This window comes from Cheilinus undulatus, linkage group 2 (assembly GCF_018320785.1).
Source record: "Cheilinus undulatus linkage group 2, ASM1832078v1, whole genome shotgun sequence".
NCBI lineage: Eukaryota > Metazoa > Chordata > Actinopteri > Labriformes > Labridae > Cheilinus > Cheilinus undulatus.
This window is the reverse complement of record NC_054866.1, coordinates 31,639,447-31,654,814: the sequence shown is the minus strand read 5'-3', so window position 1 is coordinate 31,654,814 and position 15,368 is coordinate 31,639,447. Positions and strand designations below refer to the sequence as shown.

Here is a 15,368-nt window from a genome sequence, read left to right as displayed (position 1 = left end):
CCGATTCAAAAATAGAGTTGTATTAAACTTAAATGCAAAATTAGTACAGATAACATAACAGCAAAACAACATTTCAGTACCAATGAAAAATTATTTCATCATCACCCCAAACTGGTTAATTTAGTTATTTTTAGCTCCAACCTGCATATTAGAAATGGTCTCCGAACACAAATCAAGCCAGACGTACCATCAATAGTAGGAAGGAAACTGAAATTTCATTTTCCTAAAAAATAATGTATGCTTAAAATGAACTATTTTCTTTGAGTTATCATAAATAATTTAAAAGAGGTGTATGTAATTCTGGAGAAAACAAGGTGTATTTGGTTTATTTTACAGTGGTCAACAGCACTACATAACCCATGATCCCAGAAGTGTCAGAGCAACTTCTCTCTACTGGCTGATCTCACCCTAACTCGCATAAGATCAACAACGGCAGACAGTTTCGATGGGAGAATAAAGATGTATGATGCAGAAGAAACAGGCAAGTATATATCAACCTTGTTTTAAGAGACACACAGTTAATTCATGATCTCAGGCAACAGCACTGCATACTCCACAATCCTCTAGTGTCACAGCAAGGTTGCTGAGTGGTCCAACGGAAATATGGCTGTGGGTTGCTACGAGCTCGGTAAACAGTTAGGCAGTGTTCTGTTTTTACAGAACAATTCAGTTCATGATTTCAATCTGTAGAGGGCAGTTGCTTTGCAAATTTTTAAACTCAAAATCTAGATTTTTAGTACTACTAAATCAATCAGGGTCTGGCGGGCAGACACCCTCTTTGCTTTTAAGGCTTTAAAATTTCCATTTTGAGCATCTAGTCAGGGTTGGGTCAGGCACAAACTAGCCCCTAGTTATGCTGTTATAGGTTTAGACTTTTGGGCGAGCTGGCACACTGAGCTCCCTTGTCTCTTATGTTCCTCTGGATTGTTTCAGTGTACAGCCTGCTGCTGTGGACCTGCCTGACTCATTCACTCACTCAAAAAGCAGATTTATTTCAAATGATGTAACTCTGAGTATCAGTGCCAGCAGTTGCTAGCTGGAATATTAAGCCCGCTAACATATATAACTTCCTGCTAATACCAAACATACTTAAACATTTGTCTATCTCTGGCATATAAATCTATCTTAACTGTTGTTATTGTTGTTGTTTCTCTGCTTGTCTCTATTTGTCTCTCTCTGCATCTTCCTCTGTTCTCACTTATTCCAAACACAGCTCAGGCAAGATTGCTGTTCAACATGAGTTTGGATCCACTTTGCTATTTTGTTCAATATTGCCAAGCACAATACTCATGGTGGGTTAATGCTGGGTCTTGAGTCACTTAATTTTACTTCAGTGTCATCTCCAGTGCATGACTTTTATCCTGTTGTAATATTTAGAAACTGCAGAGTGGCTGCTTTCACTTCTCTCTTTATTTGTAAAATGAGAAAACTGTCTTATGCTACAAAGCTTCTATACTGTATATTTGGCCCAATTTCAAACTAAGTTTTAAATTGAAGTGTCGCCATCAGTTCAAAGCTTAATTCTGGAAACAATTAATGGCTCTGATAAGCCAGGATTAAAAGAAAGCATAGCCTAGAGTTGTACCGTGAACCAAAAACTATAAGAATCACATAGCTATTGTTAGATTAAAAACAAACCTTGCATACCACTAAAAAATGGATTAATGAGGAAAGTGAGAGTAGGTGCAGGGAAAAAACGGTAATGCTGTATTTAACAACTGAGTCAAGCTTTATGCACACAGCGCTAGTATAATAAATAGGGGTGTGACGAGACGCTTATCTCACAAGACGAGACGAGATGAGATTTAGGCCCACGAGATAAGACAAGATTTTTACTTCTTTTATTTTGAAAAAAATACATGGGTGGATAATATGTCCTTTATGCTGCTGAAAGTCATTACTGCAAAGCATTCAGGTCTATTTAGAAATGTTTTAACTAACTCCTTTTATACTGAATAGGCTATTAATGCTTGCACACAATTTATCTTGTCTAACTCTGACTCAAACTGCACATTTCAATGCTCTTCAAATCAAACCTTTCAATTTAATAGTCTACCACGTCTTTATTTTACTACACTATGACTCATTGCTATAGCTACAATAATAATAAAAGCATTTGGAGGATTTTGAAAGTACTTTAAACATTCTATTTCTGTTTATTTCTGTTTCTGTTTTCAGTCTGTTTACAATAGTAAGGTTAAACTATGGGCGCACTCATACTAGGCCATCTGTACTGTGCCTCGGCCCGTTTCAGCCTAAAGTCCGGTACGTTTGGCCAGTGTGAGTGTAATCGTTCTGTGTTTTGGTGCGGCACGCTTCGCGGTCCCAGCATGGAAGGACGAGGTGGGCGTAGGCATGGCATGGATGCAAATGAAGCAGCACAAGTGTGGGAATGTGACGTAGCGTGAAGTAACAACAAGAGGAAGCCACTTGAGAGCACAGAGAGCACACACAGCCCCACGCTAGAGACAGCAGGATCCCAGTCCAGTCCACATTTCTAGCCAGTTTCTGGCAAAGTCAGGCTTTAATGACTGTGAGAGGTTTTGCAGTTTGTGAAATAAAGCTTCTTCCCTTGACTGAGTCACAAACAGCAGCTCACAGGATAACACACACCTTTCATCCTCCATGCATAAAGGAGAGTGCCAAATACGCGGACAAGTGTGTGCCGGGGTTAATCTCACGGCTGATTTAACCTCTCTGATTATAAAATTATAATGTCATACTATCATCCACTGAATTGACTTACCTCTAATTCTATATCATGTCACCAAGAAGTGAAATTATGGTCTTGACCGCTGACGTTTGAACAGAACATTGTTTATTAATCCTTAGGTGTTTTCACCTCTAGCTCTCATCAGATGGTTAAAATTGTTCTCGTCATGGTGGAATAAAAACCTTTTAACTAAACATTTTAATCCTGCTCTGGACACAGGCTGTCCTGTGACATGAGAGCTTGGTTGGTGCAGCAGGCATCCAGAATTATGCATAGAAATAGTACAGTTCATGACACATAAAGGAATGCAAGGGGGGTTCACATAGTATACGGACTCGCAGAGGAATGACTGTAGGAGCTTATACGAGCTCATACACGTACAAATTCATCAGCGGTGGATGCTTTGTGTGATGACGTCGGAGCGTGACGTATCCGTGCACAGGCCTGGATGCATTGAGCAGTGTCAGTGCGGGCCAAAGGGGGGACAGGGGAGGGGGTCAAATGGGCTTCAGCACGGTTAGAATACGGCATGGTATGGATAGCCTAGTGTGAGTGCGCCGTATTTCTCATCCATATTTAAATCACTCAAAGAAATATTTCTGTCAATAAGATGATGGCTGTAATTTACAGAAATAGATTATTTCATTGTTTTGTTGTCCTTTTTTCTTATATGACTTTGACAATGTTTGACACGATGCACAGGCGAGCGTGTGTGTTAATGTGTGTGTGTGTTGGTGAGCGAGTGTGTGTTTCTGCTCTGTCTGCTGTGAGACAACAAACAGGGCGTGTTTAACTGGGGCTATAACTTCGGTTTTCGGAGCTAACAATGGACTCTATGGCGCTCAAAACGGAGTTTGTTTTTCCAGGTTTACCGCTGCAGTATACAATAACCTGTCGTGTTACACATGTAAAGCTTCTGATTGATGATTCACACAGCCAACAGCTGATGGATGTGTGACTGACAGATGGTGAGACGAGAAGGAGACATGATGAGGCAGCGACTTAACCAAAGTTACAAAGTCAAAGGCAGCGGGACTATGAGCGAGTCTGTGCGCATACATGAATTAAATAAACACCGTATTCTCCTCATGGAGACTCCACAAGTTTCCAGCAGCAGCATTTTATTATTTTGGACTGTTATGATGAATGTATCATGCATTGGCGGATCACATGCAGCCCCAAGTAGCGCACACAAAGGAGGGGGTGGGGGTTGGAGTGGTGATCACGGATCAGCTCCGTTTCTTCATTAGCTGTCAAACCAACAGTTTTAAAGGGGACATATTATGCAAAAATCACTTTCTCAGGCTTTTCTAACACAAATATGTGTCCCTGGCCTGTCCACAATCCCCTCAAGTACCAGAAAAATCCAATCCCTCTCCCCTTCTCTTTCTCCATCTTTCAGAAAATGTGTGCTGAAACAAGCCATTCTCAGTTTTTACATCTTGTGACCTCACCAGGAGCCCTTAGCACCCGTCCCCAGGTTTGGTTGGCCCTCCCCCACTCAGAGGAAAGTTTCGCCCTTCTCTACTGATCCTCTCAGGTATTATCTGTGATGTTGGGTAGCTCAGTGGGTTACCCTGCTGACTACAGTCTAGGGGATTGATGGTTTGAATCCCAGTCTAAACTTTGGAAAAACAGGTGTCTGTAATACCAAGAGTGCTGCATCCATTTCCTCAGAGGGGAGTGGTCAGGGGCAGAGTCAGACAGCTGATTACCATTTAAAGCCACAGACAAAGAAACGGCGCATTCTGAGAAGGGCTGAAACAGAGGGGTTTTTAGATATGTAAAAATCCTATACTGAAGTGTTTTTTCAGCAATAAACTTCACAGGCCATTTTGGGGACCTCTGAGAACAATATGAACTTGTCTTAAAAGGGTAAAATATGTCAGCTTTAAAGAGTCCAGGGCATCTTTGTAATCTTTTATAATTTCCAGTTTGGAATTGTTTTCTGTCAGGAGAGCTGCTGCTCCAAGTGTCTGCGCAATATTGATCTCGCAAGATGAATTTTTTCCTTGACGAGAAATCTCAGAAATCTTGACGAGAAATAACCCCTAATAATAATCGCAAAAAAGTCCAAGTCTGGAACTCAAAACAACTTGGCCTTGATGGGCTGGCACAGGAGGGTTGCCAAACTAACCTTTATCTTAAAAAATCACAAAAATGATCTTTCCTTTTAATGATTATATCCCTTGTTGCAATAATAGAGATAATATTTTTAATTTTATGTGTCTATTATTTAAAAAAATGTCATCACCAAAGGTTGATTATTTTAATCACAGCTTAATTAATATATCTGTTTTATTTGTCTTTTCCATAAAAATTAAACTAACATAAACCCTTTTTGCTCCCCCCCACCCCTCCTTTCTTCATAGGCTACACACACAGCAGCTCACCTGTTTCTCACCTGTTTGCTTTTTTTCTCTCCCTAACTGTGTTTCTGTTTTAGTGTTATCATCATTAGCCCTTTTTAATTAAATCACGTTCAAACGTGCCTCGTCATTATTTGATTTCACCCACAAGTTGATTTAAAATAGCTGATCTGCGCAAGGAAGTTTGATGTTTATTAATTCACGATGAGAACTAGCGCGGGAACTTCACGGAGTTTCTTCATGCATTCACAAATTAAACAATGGCAGAGGCTGACGTTTGACAGAAGGATGCATTTACAGGAGAGATCTGAAGAGTCTCTTTGGAGAGAGAGAGATGCAGAGCGAGTGACCACTGCACACTTAATGACTGAGACACTGATCTCCATAACTAGATATCTTTTGGGGTTTATTTACTAATGCGTGATGCCCTGATAAGATTATGTTTGGTCAACGCTGTATACCTATTATCTTGATCATATGTATCATACAAACACCGGCCTGATGTGCAGTGGGAGAGAGAGAGAGAAAAACACTCAAAGTGAGCCCCCGCTTGTTAAAAGGTGTTAAAAGGTGAAAAAGGGCTATAATATGTCACATTTGTCAGCCCAAAACTACAGTTCTGTGCTTCATGGGCTCTTTAGTCTTCATACAGTGGTATTATCACAGTTGGCATCTTAAAGCAGAAAGACCTGCAAGTCAGCGTCAACAGAGAGTTTGAACAGTAGGGAGTCCCAGTCTGTCTGCCATAATAATGGAATAATGTCTCATGAGAAACTAAGGGTGTACTGTACAACAGGACATTATGTACAGTGTGATGGCAATAGGACGTCTTTAAATAGGCTCACCGATCAAATTAGGTCATTCTCACACCTGATAGTCCAAACGAACCAGAAAACGGACCCGAGTTCGTTTAAAGCGAACCATGAAGCTCTGGTGTGAATGTGCCCTTAATGTCATAAAAACCATGGTTTCTCTGTCCACACCATCCAATTACATAGCAAGATTGGGATCAATTCAAAAATCACAAGTAAAAACTGGAAGAATGGTGAACTAAAAGAAACCAACTTTCAACAAATATGCAGCAAGCACGCAAAACACCATCTCTGATAAAGCTCTGCTAATATGCATTTTTTTCCCCTATTTCTAATCAGTTTAGATCGCGTTTATGTATTTGTTTAATTCATAGAAGCTTTGTGTCTTAACATCAGGCAGCAAAACTCACTATGTCAGAGTTCAGACAAGCCAATTTGAATCCTGCTGGGATCTGCCAGCATGCTGTTGTGCTCTGAAACTAAATGGAGGGAACATATTTTGCTGATTGAACGGTGACAAAAAAACATGTCAGGTTTTGTCAAAAGTTAACAGCAGGAGTTAGTAGCTGTAGATCTGTGTCTTCCAATAAGAACAAAAAACCCCACTTTTTTGGTTGTATCTTCTCTTAAAATAATCAACAGTACAGTCACTACCAAAGCCTCAGTGTGCCAGACTACTTCAAGCTAATGAGAGGAATGGGGATAAAATGCCCAGTGGTGCCTTGACTTCAGTTTGACTGGAATGGAAAGTTATGACACTGTTGCAGTATTTCATCATTTTCACTAACAAGTTGGATTTCATCCCCTCTAGTTTCCTCCCAAAACCACACAGCAGCTAATGAGCATCATTGTTCCCAACTCCAGCCTCACATGGGTTTGCAGGTGACCTGCCAGTTGGGCGCACAAACTCACCTCCTTCTCTCCACAGATATTGCTGATGATTGAGTTGGAGGCCGGACTGGCTGAGGGACCAAGGACTGCAACCACCCCTTTGGACATGATTTGACACACTGGGAAAGTGAGAGAGAGGGAACAGGAGACAGCAAGTCAGTCAATGATACCCAAGAAAGGAAAGTACAGTCAATGCATTAAAAAGCCCCTCTTCAGTCAGATTTTAATGGTTGCACATGCTGACTATCTCAACCTGTAAACACATAGTGCTCTGAGCCAACATTTGCACCACCTCTGGAGCACCTGAAACTACTTGTGTATTTTCAGCATGTGTAAGGCCAAATGCATTGCTCCGTTTTTAAAATTCCACACATGATTCACATCCAGACAAATCCTACAGATTTTGCCCATGACAACAAGATAGGTTTGGGGATGTTCACATGGTAGAGCTCTACATATGGTTACAGATGGATGTAAAATTGGGATAAAAAGTAGACCTATAAACAGACTGACAAACAGTGAGGAAGGCAGGGGGACTGAAATAGCAGCAGGAAGTGATACCTGAAGGCTGAAAACATAAAATCTGGTATTTGAAAATTTGCACATGAATGCTCTAACATCACACAAAATTGACATACACAAAAAAATTCCATCTTGCTTTTTACACTCCACATTGCCTCGGATTGTACCTCAGGTAATGAAAAATAACTTTGGGCTGAAATAATATAATAAATGGGATTTTTTTTTCACTCCTCTCCAATGTACACAGACCATAGGCTCTAATCTCCCAAGCTGGAAAAAAAGGATGTCATTTCTTGAAGTTTATAATCCCTGGCTTCTAATTAAACTGCTAAAGTCACTGATGTGAGGAAGACACAAATACACACACTTTGTACTTCAGTTTTGTGCACATGAGTGGACAAAGTAGGCATATGTGGTGATCATTTGGTGTCAGTGGAGCAAATGCACAGCAATAACCAGCAATGTGTGTGATGGAGGCAAGGTGGAGAACTGACACAAGCAGTGAATCAAATGATTAATAAGTAATCCCTCTCACCCACGGGGGCTGTTAAACATGAACACACTGACACTGTACAAACACCCGCATACATGTGTATGCACACGGTTACAGTAAACACACACATAGGCACCTGTATTGTGACTTCACTAAACCATGAAGCTGAGTGATCTATCAGCGAATATGCTCCAGGTCCCCGTGGCATTCTGATTTGCTGTCTAAGCTCTGCTTCTTCCCCATAGTTTATTTATTACACCAGCTGGACATCGACCTTAGTGTCAAGGTACCATTAGAGCTGTGAATTGTCAGACTTGGACTGTCCTGCTCACTGTGGTCAAATTGTGGTCAGAAGGTCAGAATGTCCACTCAAGTCCATTTTTTCATCTCTTCACATTGATTATCATTGATCAATAGAAGCTATTGAAACTTGGAATACTTAGGGGAGTTTAACGAGGTTGCTTTACAAATCTGCTGGCAACATAAGGAAGAAAAGAAGAATAGATACAGTGCTTAATAAATTTGTCTCAGAGACCATCCAGCATCATGAAGTGCTTTAATGCGGACTCTTTCATTTTCAGTGAGCTCTCCATGTTTTACCATTTTGAACAGGAATGAGGAATTTCAAACTGAATTCAGCCAAATTTGAGCTGGCTCACTAGGCCTCTCTGAGAAGTCAGAAATGAATCAAGCAAAACATTTGACCACCAAAACTAATTTTTCTGTTCAGGAATGCAAGTAAATAACTATAATCTGACATATTAATCAAGAAATATTAATGTGCTTTACTATATTTTTTTGTTTTTTTGTACATCAGTCAATTTGAAAATTCATGGATAACAATAATAATTATATTTTAGCATTAAAAATATAATTTGGGTTAAAGAGCTTCTACATATTGGTGTATTAACCATTGCAAAACATAAAAAATGATTTTGGTAATTACCAATGCTGTTAATTTAGGGCAGCTGTGGCATAAACCTTACTTTGGTTAGTGTTAGGGTGGTCTAATAAATTTGTTAAGCAATGTAGCGAAAACAGAAGTGCTGCATAATGCTGCTGCCACTACCAAACACATCACTGTGCTTCCAACTTTTAGCTACAAGATCTACCTCACTCTGTGTATCGAGCACTTTTTCAAGAGCTGGGCAGTTTTTTCTGACAACTTAATTATTAATTTCTGTTTTGGCACAAGGATACCTTAGTTACCCTTGCAATCCAGAAGTATCCTGTTTATGCAGTAAAGAACGTTCACAAACATTAACACAACAGGTAAAACTTACAACATACTGTAGATAAGAAAGGCAATATATTTTGAAATTAAAGCCAACACAAAAACTTCAATGCAAGATGTCCTTTACAGTTAGAACACAACCAGCATACATAAATGTCCTTTCTAGGCAAAGACAGGTCTAATAAAAAATTCTCAGTTCACAGTTCTGTTATCTCAGGTTAAATCGACTCATTAAAAAACAACAAATATTTAATTTTCCTTTACTTCCCTGACCTGGAGACTGAAAACATAATAAAGGTAGCAGGTATCTTTGCTGAATTACATACCCCCATGACATAAACTCTGGGGGTGAGGCCAGCTGAACCGTGATTATCTAGGGGTGCTATTTAATAACAACTGTATTCAGCCTCTGTATTTATCAACACCTGCTCAGTCATATGCTGTGTTTGTCCAGATATGTTTCATAAATCACATGTGGGCCTTGTCATAAGATGATTTCTATACCCAAATCTGAGCTTGTTTGATGCAAGTTTGATAAATGAGGGCCACTGAGTGTCACTGTGGTGATGGCATATGAACAAGGTATGTTGATATATATTCAAAATATTTGAAACAACCTATAAATGTTAGAGAAATAAGTAGCCATTACAAACTTTACACACAATCAAATGCAGCTAATGTGTAGAGCTTCAAACTTAATATAACTGTAAATGAATGTCTGTAAGTTAATTGTGTCATTTTCTGCCTTAATATTCAGTCCAAGGAGGAAACCTTTTAGTAATTGTGTTTTGCTCAGAAGATATTGGGTGCTTTAAAGGTGGGGGTGGGACTCATCTGGGCAGGTAGCACTCCCTCTGTAATATTTCCATCTAACAGTGGCCACTGATCCGTCCCTAATCCAATTCCTGCCTCTAATTACACACACCAGCTAACACTTTACAACACACAAAATCCACAATCCAGCAGGCGCACACAGACACATGCCTTCCACACACATCCACAAACACACTCAAGCAGAAACAGAGGAGGGAAAACATTTAGGGAGGGTTTGTAGTAAACCAGGCATGGAAAGTAATACAGTTTCTTCTTGTGGCAAGTGAAGCGGTGTTTTCTTGGATTAAGCAGCTCCACTGAAGCTCTTGGGTTTTTGAAAGTGTGAATGTGTTGCATTGAAAATCAATTCCCACTCTTCTTGTCATAGCTGTTTGTATTGGTTGTTTTCTGCAGAGTTGTACTTTGCTGTATTGATTTTGGATGGTTTTCATTAAAAATTAAAAAGCTTAAACGATAATCATTGGGGCAACTTGTGACCACACAGTCCACTGTCATTCAGGGAAGCTATGAAGCAAAAGCATTGATACAAACAGTTAGCACATAGTACTTGAGCTGGTTTTTATAAGCAGGGATTCTTCACAACCTTGTGGCTGGACATTGTCTTATGCCGTGCTTGAAGTGGATCCATAAACCTTTCTGTTGAAGGTCCTCTTCAACTGACATTATTGATACATCAACATAAAACTTTTTTGTGCAATTTAAGTAGTTTTACCTTGTACTTCCACATGAGAATGATGGTTGTCAATACAAACAAAAAGAAAAAAAAAGCTGTTGGACTCCTGTAGCTAAAATATACATAGAAAGTTTAACTGTCATGTACTGCATCAGCTTGTGTTCTGTTTCCAATAACCTTTCGGCTACTGTTTTACCAAACATTGTTTAACCATCACACAACTCTGTGTACATGAGAGGAGGAATTCAACATGAACACTGAAAGCAAACAGTAAGCCTGGAAAGAAATGACAGACAGGGTTTAAAATAAGAGACCTTTCCTGCTGCTGGGATTTCTGGACTGCACCTGGCATCACATTTATTACCCTCTCTGCACATTTCTCACTGTACACACACACACATATATTGACCAACAGCCTCTCACACAAATAAAAACACACCAACGCTCTCCTCCTCACTAATTAATTGGCATTTTATCCTTGTGGTACTTACTTGTTTCCCCCATCTCATATTCACTGTCTCTCAGCAGTTCAAAGATGTCCACCTCCAGTTTTCCAGTGGTGGAGCGGTTACTGTTCCTGTTGATGCTGTCTTTGGCCAGCGTAATGGCCAAACGCTCCCCTCTGCTGCACTCCATCGGGTCATCAAGGATGGCAGCTGAAGACACGAGAAGAAAAGAAAGGAGAAGAAAGAAAAGCAATAATTAGCCCCACTGGTAACAGCTGCATTATAATGATTATCCATAGAAACCATGAAGACAGCTCATTTTTTTAAAAATCCTTTTCTTTCATATTTTCTTGACTAAAATAAAAGTTCAGTACAAGGAAAGCAGCTCCTGAGGTGTGTGGATTTATTAGCGCCAAATTTTAGGTGACATTTTGTCTACACTGCTCTCCATTTATCTAAAGTGCCTGCAATGGTTCAGTGCTGTTCTTAATAAATCCATACACTCTTTCTGGGAGCAGCTTTTAGTGGTGAAAACTAGCTTTCATTCTAAAAGGGTGAGAGCTACTTAATGTAAATACTGAATAAAGCCTTAAAAGCATCAAATTCTAAAACCTCTCCAAAGAGCACTGAAAAAGCACAACTTCATTACATACTGTTGACAGCAGAAGAGTCTTTCAAATGCTCAATGTTGAGCCTCCATAGAAAAGATTTAAACTTTAATCCAGGGGCCTCAAACTCCAATTGATTTAGGGCCACTTTTGGTCCTGTCATCTTGAAAGAGGCCACTTCAACTTTCGTGGAATAGAAGAAAATGACCTTGCTTGTTTTGCTTGTTTTAACTGAAAGTGCATTTTTTCCTTGCTTTACTTTCTCAAAAACAATGTATAACAACATGACTTGACTGGCAGGTGTAGAAGTTGCATAAATAAATGTGCCAGCTTCTGTCTCTCACTAAACTGATAAAAATGTCAAGCTGACTAAGTTAGTTTGTCTGTGCCTTTATAAAGTTTCACACAATCGACTGTGTAAGATCTAGCTTTGATCATAATTGTAGCAGCTGTCACAGAAAATGTTTTACTTTGTGCAAATTTTTAATGTCAAAAAAACATTAAAATTTGTCAAGGATAATATATTCTATGTTGTGTTACTCACACCTACTGGTAAAACTTTGCACTGTGCTGATTAGCCAGCTGTATTCACATGACCAATAAGGGAAGCATGCGTGCAACAATGATAGGCAGATGAAAGATGCTCCTCTGTGCAGCCTAATAATGGACATTTAAGGATGGTAACAAATACATGTCTGATCAGTAGATCATAGTATATGAAAGTGTTTTTTATTGTGGTTTTTTTTTTTTTTATAAACGTGCGTGTGTCTCTATCATTTACTTCATTGTAGTTTTTCATGGTGTTTGATGGTGAAAATGAGATTTAGACAATTTAAAGACAATAATTACTGGTTAAACATGAGTTGACATGGGGCTTCTCTGTGCCAGAAGTACAACTGAGGGAGTAGCTTAATTCAGTTAATTAGGGGATTTGATCCACCTCTGTTTTCACATAAAGAGATACTGTATAGCAAATTTTCTTTTTTATGGCATTAAAGTTGGCATTCATGCCTTAAGCAGCTTCTTCATAGAAATATTCCTAGCACAATTTATATCAACAACATGTAACATGTTGAATGTTTATAATACACTGTGCAGAGCAAAACTGCTCACTGCAAGTAAGACATTTCTACCATTGCACACACACTGGAATGTAAAATTTTCAAAAGATAAATGACAGAGATCTGATCGACTTGCATAACAGCAAAAAAAACTATATATTACTGTGGAATTCTGAGTTTTGATTCATTATTCTGTTGAGTGGGAGAGTGAATGTGCTAAATGCACACAGAAGTGAAACTTAATTCCTACATCTCACCTTTAACTCATTTACCAGTGTGTGAACAACACTGCGGACTACAGTCTCTTTCAAAGACGGATGCTGTCACATAAACAGCTCCATTGTTCACTGCACATGAGTGTGTGTTTATCTACTTTTTATCTGCGACCAAATCCTCACTACTTTGTCATAAACTAATCATAGGCCGCTTCTGTGTGAACACTGGCTGTGAAGTTTGTCGTCCATGGAAGTGCAACGTTCTGAATGAGCTACTGTTAGCATCACAAGTAAAAAGTATCCTGTATTAACATCAATTCAGCCTATAAAAAAACAGGAGAACACATGTGGCAGAACTTACTCATCAAGTTAGTAGCCTTATCTGCTGCATCAACATCTTTTTTGACATTGTGGAAAGATTTTGATGAAACTTTAGGCCTTTCTGTAACCGCATCACTCACTTTTCCTTTGGTCTCCCTGGCACGTCTCTTACTGCTCAGCATGTACTGTCCAGTGATGATGCTTGACATTATTCTCCTTTAAAACAGCAGATTTTTTCCTCTCGGACAAGACAGGTAGCATTTTATCTAAACTCCATAAAAAATACTGCAATGCCCATCTTTCTTCTACTTTTTTTTGTTTGAAAAGAGACATCTAATTAATGAGTGGCCAACAACAACAGAACCAGACACCTGCACAGGGCAGATTCTAACATTATATGTTGACATCATGATGCAGTCTGTGGAGGAAGAGCCAAGTGGCCAAAAGTGGCCCAGGGTGGGCAGTTTGAGACCCCTGCTCTAGTCACTGCAGTAGCTTTTCAGAGAGGCTAAAGTGTGTCAGAATACAGCTTCATTAAACAAATGTCATTGTAGAATTAAATAATAACACCAGTTAAACCAAGAAATTATTTATATGCACTCCGTGCAGAACATTGTATTCTTTGTACAGTATAAGCCTATAATTATGACAAGAAGTGATGCCTGTCTCGTTGCTTAGTAAAATCATTGTAACAGTGGCTGGCTTTACATTTTATATGCAGAAATAATAAACTGTAAATCCACCCAGACAAGACTGCAGAGAGAGTTTGCTTGAAGAATATTTGAATAAATCATTACATCATATCTAATTGATAGTATACTTGCATGCAAACTGAGCATATTAAAGCAATGTTAACAGACACATTGACACTGTACAGCATCATCTTGCCCATTGGGAAATCAATACAATTATCAGGATTACTGATGTGCTCAAATGAGGAAACTTTAATGTAAGTTCATTGTCTTATGCTTATCCAGGTTGTGGTGTCAACAGGCTAGAGAAGCTGACCCAAATGACAATGTTTTCTAGCTGTTTCTGGTGAATTCCATGGTGTTCCCAAGCCAGATGGAATAGATTATCCCTTCAGTAAGCTCTGGATCTACTCCAGGGTCTCCTCCCAGTTGGACATGCCCAGAAGATCTCTAAGCAGAATCTAACACAATGCCCACACCAGCCCCTATGGCTTCTCTTAAATTGAAGTTGCCGCAGCTCTAAGCTCTGTTTGGATGTCCAAGCTTCTCATCCTATCTACAGTGACCACACTGCTGATACAGCAACAATCCATCTCTCAGTCGAACAATCCAGTATATCCTGAGGACTGAACAAGACAAAAGCAAATCCTTCACCTGAAACTCACTATCCACCTGAAGGGAGAAATCTACTGGTTTACAGCTGAAAACCACAGCATTACATTTGGAGTTGCTAACCTCTTAACAAACAGTTGCAAATTGCCTCATGCCTGAAAAAGCCAAAATAACCACATAATCTGCAAAAAAAACAAAAAAACAAAAAAAACCCAAAACAAACAAACAAACAAAAAAAACAAAACAAATGTTGACAGGAACAAACAGGAAACCCTTCTTCCCTGGCTGTGCCTTGAGATCCTGTCCATGAAAATCATTCCCTGCCAGACCCCCTCGCCACCATCAAGAGACAGATTGTTTTTTCAGTATGTCTCTTGAATGTAAATTATGTTTGCTGCTGACCTCTTGGCTAGTTCACCCTTGTAAAAGAGATCTCAATCCAGGTTCCAATAATAAATGGAGATCAGACAAGTAAAAGCTCCCATGCTACCGACAGAAAACCTGAAAGGGTGAAGCGCTGGCGCACTATTCCACTATTCCCCCGCTGCATTGTTCCTCCTGTAGCTGAGGTTTGATGATCAGCCAGTCTCTCCTTTCTCATTCTTTCAATCGTTAACATCAGTTTCTAAATCAGCCTCAACATATCAGATGCATGAATAACCACATCATTAAAATGACCTATAAAGTGCCACGACAGGGAAAAGAAAAACTACAAAAGATGAGCAGCAAATGTCAGAATGCAGGATTTCTAATTAATAATAATTTCTCTGAGTTTGTTCAAAGGTTCTCAAGTGAAACAGATCAAACTCAAAGGTTAAACGAGGCTGGAGATACAACAGTGCAACTGTAAAGGTGCCTTTTGATAAGGCACA

At 39.4% G+C, this 15,368-nt stretch overlaps 1 protein-coding gene across 1 annotated transcript in view; it reads right to left on the bottom strand.

Annotated features, from left to right (window-relative positions):
- grik4 (glutamate receptor, ionotropic, kainate 4) overlaps positions 1-15,368 on the bottom strand; it is a 308,564-nt gene that overhangs the window by 151,403 nt on the left and 141,793 nt on the right. Inside the window, exons 3-4 of the mRNA XM_041814181.1 lie at positions 11,033-11,197; positions 6,807-6,904 (exon numbers count right to left, since the gene is read on the bottom strand). Of these exons, the coding sequence (XP_041670115.1) occupies positions 6,807-6,904; positions 11,033-11,197 (263 nt within the window). The remainder of the gene's footprint in view (positions 1-6,806; positions 6,905-11,032; positions 11,198-15,368) is intronic.